Below are 27,482 nucleotides of genomic sequence, written 5' to 3'. Positions count from 1 at the left end.
AATTTAGAGAAATAGTGGATGAATTTAAGGGGTAATTATTGGTTTTGCATATGTAAATGACCATATTCACTGAAGTTCTGTTGGTGGTTAATCCTAGAAATGGGGAGTAAATTTCCGTAACTGGTGTTTTCCACCTCTACTTTCCAGGAGTCAGTGTTTAAATCCCTGGAGAAATCTGTGAGATTTCATATTCTGAGTAAAATACAGAAATGCTACTTTTGAACACATCTCACTGGTCATGAAATTTTCATCTCCCTGTGATCATCTGCTGAGCACTGTTAATTAAGGGCAAGGATTGCCTAGTTGAAATAACCAATTCACCGTGATATCAGCTATAGCCTTGGTTGTTTAAAGCAGAGATATCAGTATTGTTGGGAGTGATTCAGCACTCCTCCAAAGGCACCAAATGAAGGTTGTGCATTTTCTGTCCTGGTTTGTTAATACTGAGATGTCTTCAATGTGATGGACTTCATATCCATTTTGGTGATGGCCCAGATGCCAGAGAGCAGGGAACTCATTGAATTGATACTCAACAACTAACACCGAGAAAGCCCACCCCACAGTAATTTGCCGAATTTTCTGCTCAACCTTCTTTGAGGTCAGCATCAAGTGTGGTTGCTTCATCAGTGACCACGACACTTGTATCATTACCAACTCAATTTTTAATGATATATTGTAAAATTAAAGTAAAATAAAAATAAATTTTTGTGAGAAAAATTGAAGTTCACTCCTGAAGCAGTTAAATATGAGTCTCAATGAAGTGGAACGAAAAGTAGTTTTGTGCAAAGAAACGAAAATACATGAGCCAAAGTTGTTGTCATGGTGACCTTTATATCCAAAACATATTTCACATGGGTCAAATAAACTGTTGTGCTGGCCACTAACACTCTTTACATCCATCAATTTATTTTGAGGGCATCTGGTCTCTAGATTGTGGAAGATAATGCAGCATGTCATTGCCAAGATTTGTATGGAAATAATTCAAGGCCCATGTTGAAGGATTGCTGTCAATGGTGGCCACATTGTCAGGTTACCAAACAGCGTAGACAATAATGTCAAGAAGCTTTATTTTATCAGTCCAAACAATGACTCATGACAGCCATGTTTTCCCTGTGCAAACTAAAACATTGGAACAGCAACAGGACATTTGGCACCTCAAACCTGTTCTGCAATTCAATTCAGATAAATCATGGCTGGACTGTGCTTTAATTCCATTACTTCCCTTAATCCCTGTTGTAGGGGAAAGAATAGTGAGGGCTACAACTAGTAAAGCAGGATGTGGATTGTGCTAATATGGTAACAGGGAACCGAAGACAGGCCCAAGAGTAGAGCCATGAATACAGCAGTGGTGACACCAAAGTTTCAGAAATGCAATAACTATGTTATGTCATGCCCCCTTTGCTGTAACAAAATATTGGATTTATTGTTAAGTTATAATTGGAGCATGCATCCATTGTTGTGACAGAAACTTTGACCCATTGTTAACTGAAACAATAAATCTAAGTTAATCAAGTTTCTGTAATTTTGTCTGTTGAGAGTATAAAATCTGTACCAAAATCAAGCTGAAGAGATCAGCTTTGAGTGGTCTCCTGATGTGCATCGTTTTTAATAAATCACCCATTGTTTCAAACTTCAGCACGTGGTATTTCTAGAATCCCATATTCCTTAATTATCCTGCCTGATGTGAATCAATCAATTACCCAGAATGCCATATTTCCTATACTCTTTATGTGAAGATGTGCTCTTGGCTTCAGCCCCGAATGGCTTTGGTCTAAATTTACAACTGATACAAAACAGCAGCAATTTGTTCTTTTGTGTTTGCTGTGCATTATTTCTTGGGCACACTTTGAAAGTACGCTGCTGGATTGTGTCAACTTGTGTTGGACTTTGCTCAGAGGCTGCAGTAAACAGTATTATTGTGGTTTCAATTTCTTTCAGCTAAAATATTCTAGGTTTGAAATGTACAGATCAGTTTTTTCCACATAATGGAAGGATAGATTTAGCGACTATCTGGAAGAGAGGGGAGAATTTTACTGGTTTTTCCCCGACAATGTTCCTATTCTACCAGGTTAGATACATCTCCTTTTGAAATCTTGATATTTCCACCATTATGAAATGCTTCGAGTGTCCAGTGATGGAACACATCAAAGCACTTCTCCCAGAGACACTGGATCCATTTGCCTATAGAAGAAACTGTTTCACATAGTCTTGTCCCTTCACCTAATCCTGACCCACCTGAAGAACGACGCTTCATACGCCAGGCTGCTGTTCATTCCCCAGAGGCTGGTGGAGAAGCTGTCCTCGCTAGGACTCAACACCCCTCTCTGTATCTGGATTCTGGACTTTGTAAAAAAAAGACACAGTCTGTCCGGGCTGGTAGCAAAACGTGAAGCACCATCCTGCTGAGCATTGACGCACCTCAGGGCTGCTGTGTGCTCAGCCCACTCCTGTTCACACTACTGACCCATAACTGCATCACCAGATCCAGCTCCAAACAGGGCCAAGTTTGCAGATGTCACAACAGTAGTTGGCCTCATCAGCAACGATGAGTCATACCACAGAAAAGTTAAAAATCTCGAGATATGGTGCGAGAGGAACAATCTGACTCTCAACATGGATGAGACGAAGGAAATGATTGTGGACTTCAAGAGGACCAGGAATGACCACCCTCCATGACACATCAATCCATGTTCCTTGGAATTCACTTAACTAGTAACCTTTTGTGAACACACTTCTCCCTACTTGCTAAAGGATTTGCATATGCAGAATAATGTACAGATATCTGATGTTAGATTTGTTCCACTGTGTAAGAAGAGTGATCTGAAACATGCCTTTGTTTCTGGCTCACTTCTACTCTAGTTGTTACATTGAATACAGTAGTGGTCATGTCATCTGGCCATCGACACAGGAAACTCTCCACAGTACTAAAATAACTTTGCAATTAATAAATTTGTACTTGGAAATTTAAGTCGAAAGGGGTGAACATAGAAATAAAAATTCAGGCATAATTAATACATTCACTATGTATTAAAGTAAAAAGTTTAACCAAGTTACTGAAACAAAACTCAGGACCTACAAAGGAAGCTCAGAAAAAAAAAGAATGATATAAAGATACTGTATCTGTGAAGTACTGATGGTTCAGGGCAACTGGAAATTTAAAACATGGCTGTGTTAAAAAAGATTGAAATATGTGCAAATAATGATCAAACAATGGTCAGTGTAATTTATGTGAAGCAATGGAACCAAATGTCAGGAGTAATTTTGAGGAATAATTTCCCAAAATTAATCTGGTAAAGAGCAATGACTAGGTCTTTGCCATGCCTGATTAAACTCCTCATTGTAAAATGTCTTATTCTGCACTAAACACACAACATCACAGCTGGTTCTTGTTGACTTCAATAGAAATACATTTTGGTGTTGGAGTTCAATGCAGAGTACATTCTATATGAATGTTTCATGTAAATGACGGAATACACATTTTTATCCCTTTGTCTTCTTTCCAAAATGAGAGCTTGGGGTGTTTTTTTTAAACTTCCAGATTATTAGCACTGAAGGAATCACAGCAACTCACATGTACACAAGGTCCCACAAATAGCAATGGGATCATAACCAGACAGTTTGATTTAGTAACATTGAATGAGGTTTGGCCAGAGTAGGGAGAACATCCTTCTGCCCTATTTCAGAAGTGTGTCATGTAAAGAGGCTTGGATTCATGAACTCACACTTAATTTAACTTTATGGAGAGTCAAAATAATGCAAGGATTCATAAATAAAATGGGATGAATGATAGAAATGAGTATGTATTAATATTAATAAGGGGATAGACACAATCAATGATCTTCAAATCCCCTGGGTAACAGCTGCTCCAGAAACAGAACGGGGGCAAGGCAGAGGCCTTGAAGGGAGAGGCCACCACCAAGGCTGAGGCCGGAAATGTGGAGTGAGGGCCGGGATTCAAACAAGGCTGAAGCGCAGGGGTCTGAGACCTCCCCTACAGTCCATATTACTGGAAAATCATATCAATGGAGAATAAAATCGAAGACCTGAGGGCAAGTAAGAGAAATCTCAGTTGTTTGCTGCACCGAGACCTGACTTAACAGAGAACACATCAGGCACAGCTATCCAACCAGATGGTTTCACTATCCACAGACTAGGTCAGAACTTGGATTCTGGAAAATGGAGAGGAGGAGGTGTGTGTTTTTTTTTGTTACCAGCGGGTGGTGCACAAACTTTGGAGTTATGTCAACCTCCTGGCCTGGAGCACCTGGACAGCAAAGATGCATACCATCAGGATGTTCTTTATCAACTACAATTCAGCATTTAACACCATTATTCCTTCAAAACTGATCAGCAAACTCCAAGACCTGGGAGTTAACACCCAGGTCATGGAAATCATGGATTTCCTCACCTCCAGACCACAATCAGTAAAGATTAGTAAGAACTTCTCCTCCACAATCTTCATCAGTACCAGGCTGTGTTCTTAACCCCTTACTCTATTCACTTTACACCTACGATTGTGTAGCATGGCATGACAATATTACCATCTACAAATTTGCTGATGACACCACAGTAGGGTTGTATAAAGGAAGGGGATGAGTCAGCCTACAGGATGGAGATTGAGAACTTGGCTGAATGGTGCACCATCAACAACCTTGCATTCAATGTCACCAAAACGAAGGAGCTGATGGTTGACTTCAGGAAAGGAAAGCCAGAGGAATACAATCCAGTGATCATTGGGGGATCAGAGGTGGGGAGGGTGAGCACATTTAGGTTCCTAGGATTCGCTATCTCAGATGATATTTCCTGGACCCAACACACCAATGGTATCGTGAAGAAAGCATGTCAGTGCCTCTACTTCCTCAGGAGTTTGCGGAAATTTGGTCTGTCACCAGAAGCCCTGGCAAATTTCTACAGAGGTGTGGTGGAAAATGACCAGCTGTATCACAGTCTGGTATGAGAACACCAATACCCCGAGCATAAAGTCCTCCAACAGGTAGTGGATACAGCTCAGGATATCACAGGCAAAACCCTCCCCACTATTGAGTATATTTACAGGGAATGTTGTCGTCAGAGGGTAGCAGTAATCATCAAAGACCCAGCACTTGCTGTGTTCTCACTGCAGCCATCTTGTGCACTTACTTGTGCACTTTATTGATTTTTGTTCTCTATTTTGCACAGTTTGTTTACATTCAATATCTGTTTATAGTTCTTTTATTTGTTTACATGTTTATGCTAATAATTTATTTTTTGCACTACCAATTAGTGGTAATTCTGCTACATCCACAGGATAAAAGAATCTCAGGGTTGTATGTGGTATCATAGAGAGAGTGCAGAGAAGGTTCACGAGAATGTTGACAGGATTTCAGGGACTGAGTTACAGGGAAAGGTTGTGCAGACTGGGGCTTTTTTCTCTGGAGCGTAGAAGATTGAGAGGGGACTTGATAGAGGTGTTTAAGATTTTAAAAGGGACAGACAGAGTAAACGTGGATAGGCTTTTTCAATTAAGAAACTAGAGGGCATGGTTTAAGATTGAAGGGGGAAAATTATAAGGGGAACATGAGGGGAAATTTCTTTACGCAGAGGGTGGTAGGGATGTGGAATGAGCTTCCAGCAGACGTGGTCGAGGCGGGATCATTGGTTACATTTAAGGATAGACTGGATAGTTACATCGAGAGGAGAGGACTGGAGGGGTATGGACCGGGTGCTGGTCAGTGGGACTAGGAGGGTGGGGATTTGCTACGGCATGGACTAGTAGGGCCGAACTGGCCTGTTCTGTGCTGTAAGTGGTTATATGGTTATATGGTTATATGTATGTACTCTGACAATAAATTTAAAGCCTGAAATGATATTGGGAATTATTGGAGATATATTTAATGGAATATCCCTGGGATGAGTATTTCCAACATGCATCAAATACAAATTGCTGACATTTTTATAAAATGCCATATTGAGAAGGGCAATCAAGTAAATCATTGAGGTAGACCAGAGACAACAGTATGAGTTTAAAAAAAATGTGAATGGGCAAAGTATGTGAATGCCAAGATAACATTTAATGCAGGCAACTTTAACATTGAAAGCCAGACTTTATATATTTCATTGTCAGAGCCATGAAAGGAAGCAACATAAGGCTGATCCCTAACAGAAGCCTAATAACTTGAATACATATGAGATTGTCTGATCTCAGAAGCTAAGCAGGCTCAGGCCTGATCAGTCCTTGGAAGGGGAACCGCCTTGGAACACAGGATGCTGTAAGTTTCTGTGGGGCGCTGGACAAAGTGGCAACTCTCTCTCTGCCTTACGATAGACAAAAATCAAAGAATTTCATGAATGTTACATTCTAAATATAGTATTATGTGACAATAATGGAACCTTTACCTTTAACAATGCCTACCTTGTGAAAGTCGTACACTCTGAAATTATTGGTGCAATCGTGAACATCTAGCAATGCAAGAATTATTGGGGAATACATTTTAAAAATAATTAATGTTTTGCAATCAGACCTGTTAGACATTTCACACACTGTACGACAAATAAGACGAAGTGCAAAAATACTGTTACAGAGAGAGAGATTAGTTGGTTCAGCATTAGAAGGCTAATCATACAATGGCTTTTCCTCATTCTGTTGTTGAAGTATTTAAGACATATCGCTCTTCTTAAAGGAAAGAAAATTAAATAATAAGAGATCAAAGATTTGGTACTGTGAAGATGAACTGTCAGAAAAAAGAGAGGACATATGTTTAAGATGATGAAGCAGAAGTACTACAGATGGTGAAATATTGAGCAAACGATGAGAAGCTGGAGGGGATTAATAGAAAGGCAGGAACCCTGCGTAGAAATGGTCAATCAACATTTTGGGCTGGGACCCTTTATCTCGATTAAAGATCCTGACCCAATATAGATGCTGGCTGACTCACTGAGTCCCTCCAGTTCTCATGGCTGTTTAATATGAAGCTTGGTTGAGGAAATCCAGGAATTATCATGAGTAATATGGTGATAGTTTGCATTGTTCAGAGAATTTGACCGAACCTCTGAGATCAAATTGAACCTTTTAATTCACTGCAAATATATTATTTATTTTTCAATATTTTAATGTAATATCTCATGTTAAAGCATGATATCTTGTAGAATGTGAATACATTTGGAGCCTTGACTGCTGCAGTGATGCAGCTAAACTAGGCTAACATCACAGCTACATTGGGCGGTTGGTCAGCAGGGCAGTTAGTGCAGTGCTATTGCAGCACCAGCTACCCTAGCTTGAATCTTAAAGGAATTTATATATCTCCCTATGTCTGCTTGGGTTTTCTCCAATGTGCAGGTTTCCTACCACCCTTCAGAACTTAGGTTGTAGGCTAAATGCGGTATTCGGGCGGCATGGGCTCATGGGCCAGAAGCGGCTGTTTCCATGCTGTACGTCTAAATTTATGAAGAAATTACATTTAAAAAAAATAAAATTGATTCCGATTTTTTATGACTATCCCATATAGTTATCTTCAAAATTGTAATGTCACGTTGGGGAACCCCCCCCCCCCCCAAAGGAATATCTACGTGAACACGGGGAAAATGTACCATCTCTTTACAGACATGCAGGTTTCGAATCCCGGTCCCATCGCTGGCACTGTATCAGCTTTGAGCTAATCGCAATGCTAACCGTGACTTTAAAACCTGCTGCCATCTTAACCTTTGAAGTGGGTTGTCATATAATATCACCCTTTGGAATAATTTAGTTACATAATTAATCTGATTTTTTCATGCAAATTGGGAATGGGGATTCTTTACAATTCTGTGTTTTTGTAAGAAAATGAGTATCACTGATTGAAATGAATTTGCATATATTCTTCAGTTGGACGAATGTTTGCTGATCTTTGTTGATATTGCTCTGTAAACTTCCATGTAGATGGAATTTTGTCCACACAATACAACCGATACTTCAGACGTGTGCGTTTTGACATCACTTCAATGGAGAAAAACGTTTCCAATCTGGTGAAGGCAGAGTTCAGAGTGTTTCGTTTACAGAATACAAAGGCAAAAGTAGAGGAACAACGAATAGAACTTTATCAGGTAGCCTTCAACTTAAAAATATTATTACATTTAACATGCATTTTAATTGGTGTTGATGTAAATGTTTAATAATTGTTGTACATTGGTCTAATGTATCCACTCTGTTTTTTGTCTGTAAGAGCCAAGTAAGTATTATGGATAAAGTTATTTTAATTATTTATTTGTTCATAGAGAGTGCGCATTGCAGAGAGGTTGGCATTTATTGCCCATTCCAGGTGGCCTCTTAACTGTTTCTCTTGTTAAGCCATTCCAAAGGGCAAAAGATATTGTCATGCATTTGAAGTTGCAAAAGTTGCAGGCAGGATAAAAAGAGCAGATTTCCTTTCCAGAAGGACATTCGTGAATCAAGTGTGTATGTACTATCTTCATGGATTCTTCATTAGAGATAAACTATGTCAATAAGTGGTAAAATCATTCTTTTTGGCTTATAAATCTTTTGCAAAATTACAATAGAATATCCTAAAATTTCCAGAAAAGTACATGTACATACACAGGTGAAAAGGTGGAAAGGATCTCAACATGGTTCAGTGCCAAGTGAGTGAAATTAATATTCCCGTGACCTCCTTTCAATTACTGAGCCCTAACTTATGAGACTAGAATTTTCACCATTTCCAGCATATCACAAACTGCTATTATTTTGGGGTAACCATTTGGCAATTAAATATACTCGGAATTCTGTTGTATTATAAACAGGAATTAAGATTCAATTGTAACTTGCAACAATAATTAAATCTAATATTCAAAAAATTTAAAAAAAAACTGAGTTTGGTGCACCTAAATGTTGATAAGTTTACCAAACAAAATTTCAAAAACTCAAATATTTTGGGGAAGATTGAAGCTAAGCATGAAGGATCTGTAGTTATAAACATTATACCTTCAGTTCCCAGATACTCATAAATGTTTACCTCTATCAACATGAAAAATCAATTTTTCTTTACTTTATTTTTTATCACAGGTCATGTTGTGGCTGCATTTAATAAAGAAGTAGCTTCGTTATAATAAATATTCTCAGCATAATCCATTTTCTAGTCAAAGGAAAAAAAAACATTTCTAATGGAAAAGGATGTACTGATGTGATTGCAAAATATTTGAAAATCCTAGAATTACATGCAAAGAAATAAGGTTTCTCATATTTAATTATAATTTAAACAGCAGCTCTGGTAATACACCAGTATTCAAAGTCTTCAGTTATCGATTGTTATTAAAATTATTTGCATATTGGTATGAGTCATTGTGTGCTGAGGTTTGGTATGTTGGTTAGATGTTGTAATGTACCTTGGAAACATCTTGTATCTGAAATGTAGCTGTACAGGGGTGGGGGGGGGTGGGTCTGCACTAATTTCTTCAGGGAGCACAGGGTGGAATATTTTTATTGCAGATAGTGCACGGAGGCAAGGTAGAGGGAAACAGATGGAAATGAGTCATTGGTTAGGTCGATCGCAGCTGGGAGTACAGTGCACACTTCTGGCCACCTCGCTGTAGGAAGGACATGATTGGACTGAAGAGAGTGCAGAGGAGATTCAACAGGATCTTGCTCAGGATGAAACATTAAAACTGTGAGGTGATACTGGATGGTTTGAGGGAGGATTTAATTGAGGTTTTAAAAATTATTATGAACACAAATGGGGTACATAGTTGGAAACTTTCTTCCCTAAGTAGGGGCATTTATCACCAGAAGGCACGATTTTAAGGTAAGACACAGAGATTTAGAGGGGAACTGACAAAGATTTTTCTTTTCACCTGGAGGGTGATTGTAATATCAAATGCAGTGCCAGAGGTGGTGATGTGGGCAGGCGCTCTCACCAAAAAAAATTATTTTGATTATAATTTGAAGTCCCATGGTATGGAAGGCTGCAGCCTGGGTGCAGCACAGTAGGCTGAAGGGCCATTTCCTAACCATATAATTACTGGACTCTGAATAGATTTCTGATTCCAGCTCTTCAGTGGAATAATACACAGTAATTCAATGTTATTTCAAGAGATGAATAGAAAGTGCCAACATGACTGAATGATTTCTTGCAAGACCAGGACGTCTTGAAGCAATGGTTCTCCTAACTGTTGGTTCAAATAGTGCAGATGAATCTGTTGCCCAACAGCAGAAGTATGCATATGTTTTTTTTAATTTATTTACATTACAGTTGAAGCTAATCTAAGACAATGAAACCCATGCCGCCCAATTAACTTATCAACCTTGTACTTTCTTGGAAGGTGTGTGGAAACCGGGAAGAATGTACAAACTCATTAAAGACAGTGTCAGATTCCATAGCTCCTCTGATTTGTGCCATTTATTGGAAAAGTATATTTGATAAGAGTTTAATAACAATAAAGAAATTATATAGGAAGCAGGAACTAAGAATAAGAAGCTGCACAATGACAGGCAGGATAAGTCCAGAGGTGTTAGTCATACAGGGGCCATAGTTTTGCTCATTTATCCATGAATTGGATGAATGAATAGGCAAGGTTATATGTCCTAGTTAGATGACATTAACATGAGATATTGAGTGGCAAAGTGGGAGGGATAAAGTTGCAAAGAGACCAAGATAATTTAATGTGGGAAGCTGTGAACTGCAAAGTGTGTATCTGCCTGTAACAAAAATGGGTAGAAAAACATGTAAAGGTTAATAATTATTTAGGATTAAATAGAATATATGGGACAGAAACAATTGGCCCATGCTGACTTCCCATTCTTCTATGGATAAATCCACCAGTTTAACATACTATTCTTTTTTCCTCATATACTTGCCCAGCCTCACCTTTAATACGTGTAGACTTACTATGGAATTCTTGCTTTTACTGCTACAAGGATGAGGTCTTTATGCTTCTTTCTATAGACCTGTGATCATATCTCATCTGGAGTACTGTGTGAATACAGATGAATACATTAAGCTTGATGAAACCCAGATTACCCTGATATTTTAATGGGTTAACTTCTGGTGTCAGCTTCTACATGGAGCATTGAAGAATGAGGTGAGATCAAGGATCCACACCACCTAACACATGCTCTGTTCTCACTGCTACCATCAGGAAAGAGATATAGATGCCACAAGACTCGCACTACCAGGTTCAGGAACAGCTGTTGCCCCTTCACTATCAGACACCTCATCTACAAACTCATTCAGGGATTTATTTAAGGACTCTTACACTTTATTGGGTTTTTTTCCTCTGTGTATTGCACAGTTAGTTTGTTATATTTCTTTATTTGTTTACATGTGAACATTAAGTACAATTTTTTTTGCACTACCAATAAGTGGTAATTCTGCCTCGCCCACAGAAGAAAAATCTCAGGGTTGTATCTAACGTCATTTATGTTCTCTGGCAATAGATCTGAAATCTAAATCTGAAATCTGAATCTTATCAAGGTATTTTAGAATTTCCTCTGTTCAGAGATCCTAGAGCAAGGAAGTGTCATTTTAAAATTTGAAACTATTCAGAAGTGACATTAAGTATTTTTTTCCAGTGAAAATGTTCTATGGATCCTGTGTTAAATTAAATTGTAAGGAGTAACTATAGATTCTTGTCATTAAAGATATCAAGATCAGGAAAATGAACTTAAGGGTGTGAGTGACCTCATCTATTCCAATTTTCTACTTTTGTTTCTCAATGTAGTATTCCTAAATGTATTATGTGCTGACTCCACATAATTCTGCAGCACATTCTAAAGCTTGGAATCAGGGAAAGGATATGTTTTTCCCCCAATGGTTGACAGCAGCAAAGAGCGATGCAAATCTACGCTCAGTGCTCTAAACAGAATTTTGTTACACATTGCTTCTGTGCTCACTGCATGTAATAGGCTGGAATAGATAATCTGGGCTGATGCTACCTATCCAGCTTCTGCTTGTATTTGGGGAATCACACACACACACACACACACACACACATCACACACACACACATCACACACACACACACACACACACACACACACACACACACACACACACACACACACACACACACACACACACACACAGTGTCAGGTCACTCATCTCTACTGGTACCATGCAACCCAGTGCTACCTGTCGCATGATTGGGTGGCTTGCCTGAGGCGGAGGGTGGTTAGACACCCTGCAGGATGAAAAACAAGATCTATCAAAGGGATGATGAACCCTCTTGTAGGGTCAATGGCCATCTAGCAAATATGTGCCATGAAGCATGAAAACGGCATCCCTTGCATCGAAGCTTGGTCTGGCCATTCACTGCACCAGAACTACCCCCAGCCGTCTTGGATCTCATCATGCTTCTGGATCCAGGAGGGGATGTTGAGAGAATGGAACTGGATCTGTGCAACCCCTACTCACCTAAATCCATTCATGCATTTGCCGTTCCTTTTGTTCCTTTCTATGAAGTGGGGTATCCTCATATCAAATCCCACAAACTGACTGAAAGGAACCATCATCATCCTTTGGGATGGAGAGCCAGAGTATGCACACATACACACACACATAAAAGTGTGTGTGTAAATGTATGTTTTATATTGTGGAAAGAGACATGCTGTAGAAGGAAATCTTTTGTATCATTTATTTACAGAATCTCTCAGATTAAGTTATAGGATATTTCATATGTTGGGCTGAGTAATTTTGGCAACTTTTATTGAAATGGCTCTCAAAAATCCTTAGGGGATTTTAATTTTAAAACTAATGTCTTGGTATTTTATCGTGGGTTGTTCATCTTGTTTTTATAGAAAGCAAATTGACTGTGAATAGTGATGATGGGATTTGTTTATTTCTTTAAGGTTACTGCTTTATAGTCTGCATTAAGTCCTCTCTTTCTATATTGCCAGTAGTAAGTGCACCAGAGCCATGTTTACTTTGGAGATCGGAAAACCTCCTGATGTGGTGCTGAGAATATAATCTAATCATTGTTTGAATGCCAGATGGCATAATGCCATCAATCTTTTTATACTTAAAAAAATGAAAGATAGCACAGTCGCAGAGTGGTAACATAGCATAGTACATCCAAGCCCAAGGATACAGTGCTAGAAAATGAAAGTTAGACACTTAGCAGAGCATAGGCACAGGAGTAGGCTATTAGGCCCCTCAACTTTGTAACTGATCAATGGTTTCAGCTTTTAATTTGGCAGGTTCCAGAGCACATCAAAGAGAGAACTTTTCCCACACATATATTTCACCACCGAAAATCCACAGGACAGCCAAAGTGAATGGTTGTGTAGTCTTGGAGTTTGGACTCGATTCAATTTGAAGTGACTTAGAGCAAGTTCCCTGCTCTTCCTCTCCCCAGGAGAGTAGTTAGAAATCTGTACAAACAAGCAACATAGGATATTAAACATCAATATTTTGCTAATGCTGAATGCCTGGATGGAAATGCTCAGCTAGTTGGGCAGCATTTGTGAAGAGAGAGAGTTAGGGTGTCATGTCAGTGATGTTTTACCATAATTCTACCAGTGGAACATTTACCTTAAATGGCTCCTTGCTTCAAGAAAATAATGATTGTTTCCTTGTGTGATTCCCTCTTCCCATGTCCCTGTAATTAATCCGCATTAAAAAAATATTTATAGCTGAGAAAATCTTTCATATAGTTGCATGATTTTAATTGCTTTATGATTAATGTGGAGTGTAAAAGCAATTGTGAACGGCACTTTCAAATTAATAATGTTCACAACACACAATGTAAACTTCACTCAATAACTTACTCATGGTGCACCTGGGAGTAGGAACACAATTGACATCAATCCACTTACAATGCTTCAGTGGAACTTGCCTGTGGAACCAAATCAACACCGAATTAGTGCTTAGTGCAGAGAAAATACAGGAAAACAATAGCCCCTGCAATGCAGAAAGGGATCTTCAGTCACTTGAAATACACAAATATTTGGGGGCGAGGGGGTGGGTGGGGGGGGGGGGGAGTCAAAGGAAGATCATATCAGTCTCTTGCAGATTGTTGGTGGAGATATTTATGTTTTTTAATATAACTAACTTTTTTTTCCATTGTGAAGTGTCGCACTTATTGATACACCATCACTAATACCAAAAGACTGGAGTTTCAGGATCACAGGCTTTTAATACCATAAGACTTGGACCATGCTCCTGTTCTGGCCTGATCCCAGGACTTGTACTGAAGGAAGGACTTGGGTTAACTGCCTTTATTAAGGGATTCCAGAGGGTGGAGTCACAGTTCCAGTAACCAAGTAACAGCATACAGTGCTGTATCACCACACTTACCTTCTGGACTGGCCATTCAAACAGGAAGAACCAAAACTCCTGATATCCGATATCACCATGAATTAGACTAAATACCAGAGGTATGGTATTTATGCAGGCAGGATATGGGATGCCACTGCGTCGACATTGACTGTGACGCATAACCTGCCAGGTTACAGTTATAGAATACTCTCTCCAGTGCCATCTAGACCTTTCAATAAACTTTGCTGCATGACTAATGACTATTGTTGGAGATGAGTGTCTGTTTCATGTAATGGGGATGAGCAAGCTTTCAGGACCTGTGCTAATGCCCAGGACTGTCGATCTGTAGTCAGCGCTACTGCATTGCATGTCATCACGTCCCCGTTGTTGCAGATCACCTGCAGTTCAGTTTAGACTGCAGACATTCAATAAAAATCACTAGGGGTCCAGGAGGTAAAATTTTGGAATGGGAATGAATCCCTCCCTCATTGCTTCTGGTCTTTTTACACAGACTGCGTTCCGGAAGTTTGGGAATAAAGCATAATAGAGCTGTCTGCTGACCAGAACTTGTCTGGGAGAGCACTAACTGATTCAGTTTTTGTTGGTCATTATGGGTGGTTATGAATTCCAGCAGCAAGAATGACTTGCATAAGAAAGCTGAAGGAGAAGGGGCAAAAGGCTTTGACTACAGGGTTCTATCCCCTCAAAGCCTCCTGAGGGAAATGATAAGGCATCTGTAACTGAGATCTGTCATCTCCTGCGGGTGATGTTCCCATTATGCACCTATGTGGGTAAAGTGGAATATTGCCACTGCAAAAGCAGCATCTCATATAGACCACATGTCACAGCTCTAAACTGTGATGTCACAAATGTTTTCTGCCCAAGAGAGTGAGCATTACTTTTCTTTTTCTTGATTAAAGAGCAGCAAATATCACAGGATTTTCCCAGATTTCAAACTTCCCAAAGGTTCTGGAATTGATGAACTGGGCCTGTAGTTTGTTGTGAGAGAGCGACTACGCAGACCGGAGATGCAGGCTGCTGGCTCGGGTATCACAACGGACTGTATATTTAAAACTCGTGCGCTTGCTTATCCGGCCCAGAGTCAGACTGTGCGTACATCCTGCTGCTTGCATCACTCTGACACAAATGCGCAGCCAACTTCCGGTCCGGACCGGAAGAGATAGATGTGTGTCGTCATGTTTACCGCGATTGCCCCATTGACCATGTGTGACAAGTGGGGCCAGTTCATCCCAGCACACCTGTGCGTCGCCACACAACTCCCCCCACACCCCCACCCCCAGAACCAGCATCTGTGGTGTCTTTCTGTTCTGCTGCGCTGACTGCATATGTTGTTGCTTCAACGGCCTGCCTCTGTCTCTGCATGCTGGCTGATGGACTATGACCTGCTGGGATATGTCCAAGTGAGTGGGCTTCAGGTGGTCCACAGTGAGAAGCTCCTCTCTGCCTCTGATTTCCAAGGCAAAAGTGGAACCCATTCTGCAGAGCACTCTGTAGGGTCGCTCATAGGGATGCTGAAAAATTGCTCTGTGATCGCCCGTGTGTATAAAGACATAAATACAATTCATTAATTCGCGGGGAACATGAAAGGGAGACTGACAGTGTCTTGAGTGTAGAGGGGATGCCAGGGACCCTAGCTTCTCCCTTAAGTACTTCAGGGTGCTCCCTGGGTCCTGGAGGCTGGGGGCAGGAACTGACCTGGGTCAGCGAGGGGCTCCCTATAAAGCAACTCAGAGATTCAGGTGGACAAGAAACCCTCGCGCAAGTGTCGGCGGCTATGTTGGGAAGGGGGTGAACAGGGTTGCCTCCAGCCACCAGGTGAATCTGTCCACCATGGTGAGTATGTGGCGATAACCCATTGAGACAGGCAGGGGGCCATGTTGTCCACGTGGACATGTTAGAATCGGTGTCAAGTAGGTTTGAACTGTTGGATAGGCGCTCGTGTGTGCGTCTGCACCTTCGCCATCTGGCAATCCGTGCACATTCTTGACCATTCTTTGACCTTTTTGGGAAGGCCGTGCCAGATGAACCAGGCCAAAATCATCTAAACTGTCATATGGATGGAGGGGTGTGACAAACCATGTACGAGATCGAAGACCATTTTCTGCCACTTAGCTGGGACCACTGATTGGGGGCTTCCTGTTGAAACATCACACAGATTGGTGGTGGTGCCATCGTCCAAGGGTAGGTCCTACATTTGTAGGTCCGTGATGGCCGTATGGAAACACCCTGTGTCCGGGTCAGATTGTTGGGCCTGGGCCAGCTCGTAGATGTCAATGCCCCGCAAAAGGCTGCCATATTTCAGCTTCTGCACAGGCCAGTCGTTCATTCTTCACTATAGATCTGATCTTATTGGAGAGTGCAAGTGCAATTCCAGCAACACTGGCTGCAGGTCCTTCTTCCTCTTGATTATTTCTAGGCCTCACTTACATGTAAAACCTCCTGCATCTTTTTGCCTCTTCCATTAAGGTCTCCAACCCTGCACAAACAGATCAGAGTCTAGTCCTTTGCCTGGGCCGGCACCATTCTTTTCAGTGCTTCCAAGGATGGACACGCTACTGACCTTCTCTTCAAGGCTGACTTTAGTCAGTGCCAGTGGACTTCCTTCAGAATTTCTTGATGTCATTGAGAAAAATGTAGTTAATACATCCTTGCAAGAGGTCCATGTAGGTCTACTGAGCAACTTTTGAACATTTTTTTGGCCATTATCATTAACCATTGAAATTTGATCCAGGCAGATAATTTTTGATTGCCAATTGGGCTTCTGCAGTAATTAAATGGTCCTTCTCCAATCTTCAGTCACAAACAAATAGCTGTGAAAGTCGTGTGCTATTAATTTTACAGTCTTATCTATTACTACGTTCCTACCTATAGTCTTTTTATGTAATGTATTTGCACAAAATGTTTGCATTAATCTACACTGATTCCTTCTTTGGGGGCTGACTTGCTTCCTTGTAAATCTGAAAAACGATGGCACATTGATTTTATCATTGTATCTTTCCAGGGGCACAAGTTCAACAGGGTCCTTGTCGTTTTCATTGGAAAGCAGGGTAGACATGTTGCAAATAGAAGCAGTATCAAAATTTAAATATTATAGCGGCAGCTACACCTGCTCCTCCAATAACACACACAACCAGACGGGTTGAGCTCAGTGAGCAGACTGGTTTATTGCAGGCTGCTGGGCTGTACTTATACTTCAAGCCCGGACCTGGGTGAGAACTGCGCTGGAGGGCGCTGATGTCCTTCTGAGCCCCAGGAAACGGATAAGGGCCCAACGATGTCCACATGAATGTGGCTGAATCATTCCCAGATGTGCTCAAACTCCTGTACAGGCGCTCTGGGTGCCTGTGCACCTTGGACGTCTGGCAAGGGGTCCATGTTCTGGCCCAGCCATACGAACCATTCTGCCACCATCCGGACCTTGGACCTGATAGACTGATGTGAAATGTCGTGGATGTGATGGAAGACCTGCCTGCGCCACTGCCGGGGAGCCACTGGTCGTGGGATGCCCATGGAGATATCGCACAGGATGATGCCTTCACCGCTTGGAGTCAGGAGGTCTCAGAACCGCAGGCCCGTGTTGGCGGTCTTGAAGGCCCTCGTCTCCTCATCAGACTTCTTGTCCCGGGCGAGCTGGTCGAAGTCGAGGCCGGGCATCAGCGCGCAGACGGCCGGTCGCGAGAATGCCATTTTTGATGATGGCCATCTTGGGTATGTCCTCAGGGTGCACCTGAATCTGGTGAATTCCACGCGGCAGGTCAACCTTGGAGAAAACCCTCGCACCTTGCAGGTTGGCTGTAAAGTCTTGGATGTGAGGGATGGAGTAACGGTCAGGAACTGTTACCTCGTTGAGCCGTCAATAGTCTCTGCAGGGACGCCAGCCGCCAGAGGCTTTCAGGACCAGGTGGAGCGGCGAGGCCCACGGGGTCTCAGACCACCGAATGATCTCCAGTTCCAACAGGTGCGAAAACAGGGCTGATGACACTTCTGAGCCTTGGCTCCCCAGCGCTGGTGGTAGAAGCAGATGCCTGGAGCGGTCGCTGTGGCCTTGGTTATGCTCTTGGGGGCCCCTGCAGGGGCCAGATGCTCTACCGCAGTGCTAGGGGCAGGCTTGGCATGGTTGTGCCCATGCCTCGTGACCTGCTGGACCGTTGAGCCCTTCGGGAATTGTGCCAGCCCTATGGGCCTTCTGGGCGACCTTCCTCGGATCGGTGAAGGTCTCCTGGACCAGCAGCGGCTGGATGTCCCCAGTCATATGGTCGAGGAAAATGCACTTGAAGAGTGGGCAGTTGGTGTGCTCACCCATGAGTGGGAGCATCTCGTCCATTAGCTCCATCGGGGACCTGTCCCCCAGGGCGTCGAGGTGCAGCATCCGAGCGGCACGCTGGTGTCTGGATAGTCCGAAGGATCCAGTAAGCACTTGCTTGATGGTCTTGTATTTGTCTTCGGCTGGTGGGTGCTGAACAAAGTGCAGCACACATCTGGCGGTGGCCTGGTCCAGGGCAGCGACCACATGGTAGAATTTGGTCATGTCAGACAAATCTGGTGGAGGTGAAACTGAGCCTCCGCGTAGCCGAATCAGGTCTCCGGCTCCTGAACCCAGAATTCAGGCAGTTTCACGGCTATGATGGGTTCAAAGACGTTTGAACCAGTCGGAGTCACCAATTGTAGTGGCGGCTACACTGCTCCTGCAATAACACACACAACCAGACGGGTTGAGCTCAGTGAGCAGACTAGTTTATTGCAGGCTGCTGGGCTGTACTTATACTCCAAGCCCGGACCTGGCTGAGAACCTCGCTGGAGGGTGCTGATGTCCCCCAGCATGAGCTTCTGAGCCCCGTGCTGGGAGGAAGGGAACACCCCCAACAACGCTATTTTGGCCAGCTGCCCCGCCGCGTGGCTTACAAGCGGGGCTGGTTCGCCTGCCTAGTGGTGAGCTGTCACATTATATCAATAATACCACTGGCAGCCAAACCAGGATATTGTAGGATTACTTACTTTTCATTATGTCTTTTATGTGGCTTGAAGAAACATTCTGAAAAATGATTTACATCTGCTAACAAATGGTGAATGTTATCTTCCAGAAGCTGGATTGCTTTTCCACACTTTGCAAAATGATCGCATAAAATCAATTTTTAAAAATTTTGAATATTTTATTTAAAACTTTTAAGCCACAATACATTCAATTAATAATGAATTATATATAAGGAAATACATGTGGTAGATAACCAATAAATATTCTCAGAGTGAAGATGCTAGAAGTAATTTTGGATATGAAATTTGATCAAAAATAAAATTTTGTCATAAGGATCCAGACTTAACTGGGTAGTATAAAGAAAGAAAGGATCAAGGCTGGATAGATTTTTACATAGTAGGGGAATTAAGGGAAATGGGGAAAAGGCAGGTAGGCGGAGTTGAGTCTATCATCAGATCAGTCATGTTCTCATTGAATGGCGGAGCTGGCTCGACAGCCGGATGGGTTACTTGGTCTTATGTTTAAAATGCATCTTTCACAATTTTTTTTCCAGAACTTCCCAAGATACTTTTTTTATCCAATGAAATACATCTGAGGTGCAGTTACTGCTAACATCAATGTGTGAAAAAACAGGTGATCAATTGCAGAAATGTAAACATGCATAATAGTTTGTGACATCATGGATATTCTACTGCTTTACATTGAAATAATGTCATAGGATCTTTTAAATACACGAGAGAGAGAAGAGAAGAACTTGGCAGTGTCAAATGAAACTACCCATATCTGCCGGGCAAGTTCTGAGCCAGCAGAATTTAACTGTGGGGAATATTTTGATTTATGAATCATATGTAGTCAAAATAGGAATATAATCCAGAAAAGTGCTTGTTGGACCGTTTTAATTCATATTAGCTTTGCTTGCTATATTCTATAGCTATCTTAAATTGCTGGCAGTGGCGTTTTGTAAGCCTGGCATTGCTTTAGTTTTCTGCGTTAAGTAATGCTTGCCCAAAGCTCAAGCAGTAAAGCTGATAGTCTTGCTGTTTCTTTAGATATGGAATGTCTGAAGCCAGCCAGTATCACAGGAAACTAAGCTCTTGACTCCCAACCAAAAGGCTGAAATATTTTGAGTCCTTTTAGCTGATTTTCTTTGGAAGAACATTGTTCATTGTCAGTGGGATTGTTAGATAAAAATGCCACACAAAAGTGTGTCTATTCAGTTCACATGAGAGCCAAGTAGAAAATACTTAGACAGTTTGTTTTGTTGAAAGTTGTTATGAAATCTCTGCAGCCAAAATCCTTCTGTTTTTTTTTATCATAGAAAGAGGGAAGTAGAAAGAGTGTGAAGGTTTAGAGAATGGGGGAAGGAAGGATGTTGCTGTGGGGTGCAGGGAAAAATATTGAGAATGATGAATTTAAGCATATAAATTAATATACTTTTTAATGAAAAATTAGAGAATATACATATTTGTAAGTCTTTTTGGCTTCTGGTGGTTATGGAAGGTACCTTAAATATTAAATGAAATGTCACACTTGCATCCATGGTCACTAACTAAATAAGGTGGAAAATTGAACAAGTAATACTGCTATGAAGTTGATTTCACCACATCAACTCCCCACCTTGAATGACTTCCTCTCCACCTGCCACATATAAATGAATGTAGGGACAGGGTAATGAAATAAATACCGGCTTTGGAGATGACCTAAACTAATTTGAAAAGAAAGACAGTGCCTACAGAGGCTTTGTTTCCTACAAATCGCCTGCATCTTCAAACCCTGAATCTTGTTTGGGTTAGTCCAGGCAGTGTGGCCTTTTAACTCATGTAATAGTGCTTCCTGCATCTTTGTGTTCTGCTGTAGTACCATCTAAACTATCTCGTGGTTGGCTAGTTAGTTCTTGCTCACTGGTGAGGATCACAGAGGGATCTTGGACTGAATAGATCTTGAACCTGGGCTTGGGGCTGACAGGTTTCTGGAAATGAAACCAAGAAATCCAGTCTTCTACCTGTGTGCTGTTAGCAATGCAGCAATATTTTAGAGAATGCACTGTTGAAGTAATATTAAATAATTTTGATTTGAAAATATTTATCTTATGAACAAATTAAGTTATATTGTTGCACTTCTTTTTAATTTGCACACATATACTGTGATTTATTCTTTAAGTGCATGAATTACCACGCAATAGAGGGAAAGGAATTATAAGCAATGTAATTCGTGCAGAATTAATTTACTAGTCATTGTACAGAGAGTCTCTTATATACAATGTCACTATAGTCAAAGCTCAAGCCATTCACTGCATGTTCCTCACTTTCAGGAGTACAAATTCAATTGTTACCTAATGGAATCTAATCAAATTGGCTTAGAGCTCTCCTCTGGATTCATTCAAGGTACCCTGGCAACAAAGTTGCCTGTCACCAACAGTAAAAAAAATATTAGATTCCATCATTAAAGATTTAATAGCAGAGCTTTTGGAAAACCAGATCAGGTTTGGTCAAGTCAGCATGGACACACAAAAGCAAAACCTTACTGGAAGTTTTTGTGGTTGTAACTAATAGTGTACATGTGGTGAATTAGAGCTTTCAGAATGCTTTCGAAAATGTCCCAAATAAGAAATCAGAGTACAACATTTTTGCACATAATTGAGGGTAATATGCTGATTTGGATAGAAAACGTGCTGATTTGGAGAGAAAATTTGTTGGCTGATGGGAAATAGAGAGCAGGAATAAATTATTCAGCCAAGTGTCAGTCCAGTAATTCAGGACACACATGCCTCCATTATATTTATAAGTGGCAAGCAGAGACTATTGGGATGCTACACAGATCAGGGCTTTCAGCACTTCTCTTCACAAATTATATAAGTGATTTGTATGAGAGAATTAAATATGATTTCCCCATTAGCAGCTGAAACAAGGCTGGGCGTGAATGAGAGCTATGAGGAATTATGGGCACGGTCCAGTCTCATTTGGACAGGTTTGAGTGAGTAGATAAATGCATGGCAGATACATTATAACAAATATGAGGTCATCCTTGTTGGTGGCAAAAATAGCAAGGTAGCTTATTATCTGAAGAGAGATACATTAGGGAAGTGGGAGGTGCAAGTACATCAATCTATTAAAGTATGGATGTGGGCGAAGCAAATGGTTAAAGAGACAAATAGAATATGGGTCTCCATGCTGACAGGATTTGAGTATAAGTAAAGGTATGTCTTGCTGCAATTTTTGGCCTTGGCAAGAGCACACCTTGTGCAGTATGCGTAGTTTTGATCTTAACTGAGGAAGGACCTTCTTACTATAAAAGGAGTGCAGCAAGTTCCACTGAACTATTTCCTGGGTTGGCAGCACTGTCATGTCAAGGGAGATTGGAATAATTGGTCTCATCAGTTTAGGTTAATGAGAGGAGACCACGTTGAAACCTATAAACTCTGATAGAACTAAAACTGAACAGATTTGTTACATGAGCAGCATTCCTAATAGTGGATTTGTGCAGACTAGGGGTATGAATTACGCAAGAATATAATTTTCCACATTGCCAATGTTAAACGGCAACACAAACAAGGGCAGAAACAAACCGTGTATATCCTTTAGCAACTCGTAATGGGTGCCAAGAGATCACACTAAATATCACCGAACTAAAGAAGCACATTATGGTTGATTGTCATGCGACAATAATTGTCAGCCATAATTGCTGGGATTGAGAGTTGAAGATGAAGCTATAACTTTAGCAGAGTTTCAGGATATGTGGGCTAGAACATCTACAAGCTGAAGAAAAAAAAGCCATGAAAAAAATTCTTCCTTTGAAAGCCTTGCAAATATTGCCACCTGCTCCAATGGGATCTTTCAACGGACTCCGGACATGATCCTGTAACACAGAGAGCTAGAATTAAATGTCAAAGGTGCTGAATTGATTTCCTCTGAATTCCAAGCTGGTTCATGCTCCCTTTGCAATTTAAAAAGGGCACATTGTGTCTTAACATCTCATTGTTTATGAAGATCTTTAGTTTTTACATATGGGCATACTAAAAATACAGACATTGCCTTCCATTTAGAAAGTGACTAAAGGTTTATTGGCTATTTATTGTAACCTAACTCTGAAGGATTTGTGTACCATATTTCCAGTAGACTCAAACCATAAGAATCACACAATACCTTTCACTTATTTTCTGACAATTTTTATTTCCTTTGTTTCTATGTCAACATCTTTCCCTTAGATTTAGTGTCATCAGAGCAGCTGTGTCTTCCTACAAGTCATGCTCAAATTCCAAATACCGGAGATGTATTTTTCTATGTGGAATATATTTTAAAACATTCCTAATTCTTTATATAGTGCAGTAAAAACATAATGCTGGAGAAATTCAGTAGGTCAAACAGCATACTTTACGTAGCAAAAATAAAGACACATAACCAACATTTTGGGCTCGAGCCCAAGGTATGTACAAATGTTGGCAGGTGCCTGCTTAAAATGGTAGAGGGGCAGGGGCAGGGGGAGAAGCACAGGCAAGAGGTAATAGGTGGATAAGGGAAGGAGAGCACAAGAGAAAACAAAGATATAGGGGGATGGCTCTGTGAATGGAGAGGAAAGGGTGTGGAGAGGGGAAGAAACAGAGGAATAGGGAAGAGATGAAGAACAGAAACCAGAGAAGCCAGTGTTAATCCCATTGGTTGGAGAGTTCCCAGCCAGAATATTAGGTGTTGCTCCTCCAATTTACAGCTGTCCCTGGTTTGGCAGTACACTAGGCCATGGGCAGACATGTCAGTGTGGGAGTGGAGTGCAGAATTGAAATGGATGGCCAATGGGAGATCCCTGTCTTTGATGCAGATAGAGAGAAGGTACTCAGCAAAGTGATCTACCAGTCTGCGCCCAATCTCACCAATGTAGGGAAGACCACAATGGGAGCACAGGATGCAGTAGATGACTCCTGCAGATTCACAAGTGAAGTGTTGCTTCACTTAGAAAGACTGTTTGGGCCCCAAATGGTGGTGAGGGAGATGTGGGTGCATGTGGCACATCCTGCAGTCATGGACAAGGTGCCAAGGTGGCTATTCGTGGGAAGGGATGAGTGGATGATGCCTACCCTGAAGAAGTTTTCCTTTTTCAAACTCTCTTCTTTATGGCATGCTATAGCTGATATATGGAAAAGGTTCTAGTGGCAAATATTCTACTTTACTGAAAAGTAAATACAACTTAATATTCACAATTATATTGTGTAATGGCTGGTGCCTGTAGATTTGACTATTCCAGTGCATTCCTAGCCATCTTTTCTGATTCATATCTCCAGCAACATGGTCATCCAAAACTTGATTCAAGAATCCAAACTTGAATGGAGTCTTATTCACCAGTCACGACCCTTTTTCCTGACCTATTTTGACTCTAAAATTCTGAATTCCCTTCAAACAAAATCTCTCACCTCCTTATCCCATAAATCTTTGAATTATCCAGATTAATTTTGGCCTCTTAATAATGCTTACATTTAATCACATCATGATTGAGGTCATGCCATCAGATGATAGGGCCTAAAGCTTGGAATTCCTTCTCTTTCTCTCATTCTATCTTTAACTTAAGATGTAAGAGCTACATCTTAAGTTGTTAACAATCTTAACTCAAACTTGATCAAAATGTTTTCAGTCTTAAAATTTCATTTCATTTTGTTGTTGTTATTACAGGAAATCTACAGGCATCCCAGATACAGTCATTTCCTTCCTTTCCAACAACAGATTGTCTGGTATTAAACATTTCTAAAGTTCATTTGTTGAGGTGTTCTCTGGTCAAAAAGAATAGTGTAGCTTCGCGCTCATGGGTACCATTCACTTATGCTAAAAGACAGAGACAACCTGTAATAGACAATGATTCACATGCAATCCTAACATATCTGGTTGTTTATGTGGTGTTTAGCTAAACAGTTAACAAGGAAAGGTCTCCCGAAGAATATTGCCTTCCTCAATGATGGGTGGGCCCAACAAGTGAGTAGAGTCAAGAATGAACCATTCTCATCCATGCTGAATAGATAACCCCAACTTCCCCCAGAGAGCTCCGTCTTCACAGTCTTTGACAATTTGATTCATTCCACATGATTCCAACATCCAGGCTGTAAGACTAAAGGCATGCACTGCTAAAATATTGGCACACCCAGCCAAGATCTTCCAGTTCATTTAAAACAATGGCATTAACTCAGTGATGTGGGAAGTATCCCAGGTGTGTCAGGACAAAACCAATCTAGCTAATTTCTCTCCATTGTCTACATGTATTCTTCTCTTTATGTGTGCAATTGCGGAATTTTTGTTATAACCTCTTTTACTCACCTATCAGTGTTTCACTATCACTCTCCACCATTAACATTCCAATCTCTGCCCATAGTAATACATTTTACTAAAATACTCATAATGCCTCTTGCCCAGTTTTATTGATTCGTAAAATTTTGCTTTGCAACATTTTTCATGAATACATCACTTCCATAAATTGAGGAATACTTGTACTTACAAGCATCAACAAATTGTCCTTTCCTTTCCTCCAGCTCACCACACCCACCCCTTCTCTCCCCATTCAGAGAGCTACCCTCTCTCCCCCACTTTTCAGTTTTTTTTCTCCTGCCCTCCCACCCATATCTACCCGTGACCTCTTGCCTGTTGGCCTGCGTGGGGTGCTGGACAAAGTGGTGACTCTATTTGCCTTACAGTGGAGCAAAGTTAAAGAATTTCATGTATGTTACATTCTACATGTAGTATTAGATGGTATTAGAACAATGAAGACGCTGTTTACATCCGGTACCGCACGGATGGCAGTCTCTTCAATTTGAGGCACCTGCAAGCTCACACCAAGACACAAGAGAAACTTGTCCGTGAACTACTCTTTGCAGATGATGCCGCTTTAGTTGCCCATTCAGAGCCAGCTCTTCAGCGCTTGACGTCCTGCTTTGCGGAAACTGCCAAAATGTTTGGCCTGGAAGTCAGCCTGAAGAAAACTGAGGTCCTCCATCAGCCAGCTCCCCACCATGACTACCAGCCACCCCACATCTCCATCGGGCACACAAAACTCAAAACGGTCAACCAGTTTACCTATCTCGGCTGCACCATTTCATCAGATGCAAGGATCGACAATGAGATAGACAACAGACTCGCCAAGGCAAATAGCGCCTTTGGAAGACTACACAAAAGAGTCTGGAAAAACAACCAACTGAAAAACCTCACAAAGATAAGCATATACAGAGCCGTTGTCATACCCACACTCCTGTTCGGCTCCGAATCATGGGTCATCTACCGGCACCACCTACGGCTCCTAGAACGCTTCCACCAGCGTTGTCTCCGCTCCATCCTCAACATCCATTGGAGCGCTTACACCCCTAACGTTGAAGTACTCGAGATGGCAGAGGTCGACAGCATCGAGTCCACGCTGCTGAAGATCCAGCTGCGCTGGATGGGTCACGTCTCCAGAATGGAGGACCATCGCCTTCCCAAGATCCTGTTATATGGCGAGCTCTCCACTGGCCACCGTGACAGAGGTGCACCAAAGAAAAGGTACAAGGACTGCCTAAAGAAATCTCTTGGTGCCTGCCACATTGACCACCGCCAGTGGGCTGATAACGCCTCAAACCGTGCATCTTGGCGCCTCACAGTTTGGCGGGCAGCAACCTCCTTTGAAGAAGACCGCAGAGCCCACCTCACTGACAAAAGGCAAAGGAGGAAAAACCCAACACCCAACCCCAACCAACCAATTTTCCCTTGCAACCGCTGCAATCGTGTCTGCCTGTCCCGCATCGGACTTGTCAGCCACAAACGAGCCTGCAGCTGACGTGGACTTTTTACCCCCTCCATAAATCTTCGTCCGCGAAGCCAAGCCAAAGAAAGAAGATTAGATGGCAATAATGGAACCTTTACCTTTACCTCCTCCCCCTGCCCTTTCCTCCCTCCTTTTCCCACCTTTTTAATCAGTTATCTGCCTGATTTTTGTTCATACCTTGATGAAGGGCTCAGGCCAGAAATGTTACTTTTATTCCTTTGCTTCCTGTGGATGCTGCGCGACTTGCTGATTTTCTCCAGCATTTTAGTATTTTCCACTACAATCACAGCATCTGCAGGCTTTCCCGTTTAACAGTGTCCATCAAGTGAAACACAAAAGTCTAAGGATGCTGTGATAGCATTAAAAACACAAAAGTGCTGGAGGAGCTCAGCAGGTCTCACAGTGTCCGCAGGAGGTAATACATTTTTCGGGCCTGAGCCCTTCTTTAATTTGTGAGTGAAAAGGAAGCAGGTGTTTGAATTAAAAGGCTTGGGAGAAGGAAATAAAAGACAAGGGAGGTGTAC

The 27,482-nt window shown here is 41.6% G+C and overlaps 1 protein-coding gene across 2 annotated transcripts in view; it reads left to right on the top strand.

Annotated features, from left to right (window-relative positions):
- The window catches only part of tgfb2 (transforming growth factor, beta 2), a 76,004-nt gene that overhangs the window by 10,184 nt on the left and 38,338 nt on the right, over positions 1 to 27,482 (top strand). For both annotated transcript variants that reach the window (XR_011355697.1, XM_069931265.1), the window contains exon 2: positions 7,895 to 8,058. Coding sequence is in view for 1 of the 2 variants with exons in the window: in XM_069931265.1 (XP_069787366.1) it covers positions 7,895 to 8,058 (164 nt within the window). In the remaining variant the exon portion in view is untranslated. The remainder of the gene's footprint in view (positions 1 to 7,894; positions 8,059 to 27,482) is intronic.

The sequence above is a fragment of the Narcine bancroftii genome, chromosome 4 (genome assembly GCF_036971445.1).
Source record: "Narcine bancroftii isolate sNarBan1 chromosome 4, sNarBan1.hap1, whole genome shotgun sequence".
In the NCBI taxonomy this organism is placed as follows: Eukaryota; Metazoa; Chordata; class Chondrichthyes; order Torpediniformes; family Narcinidae; genus Narcine; species Narcine bancroftii.
Note: the sequence above shows the minus strand (reverse complement) of the source record. Positions and strands in the feature narration are given on the sequence as shown.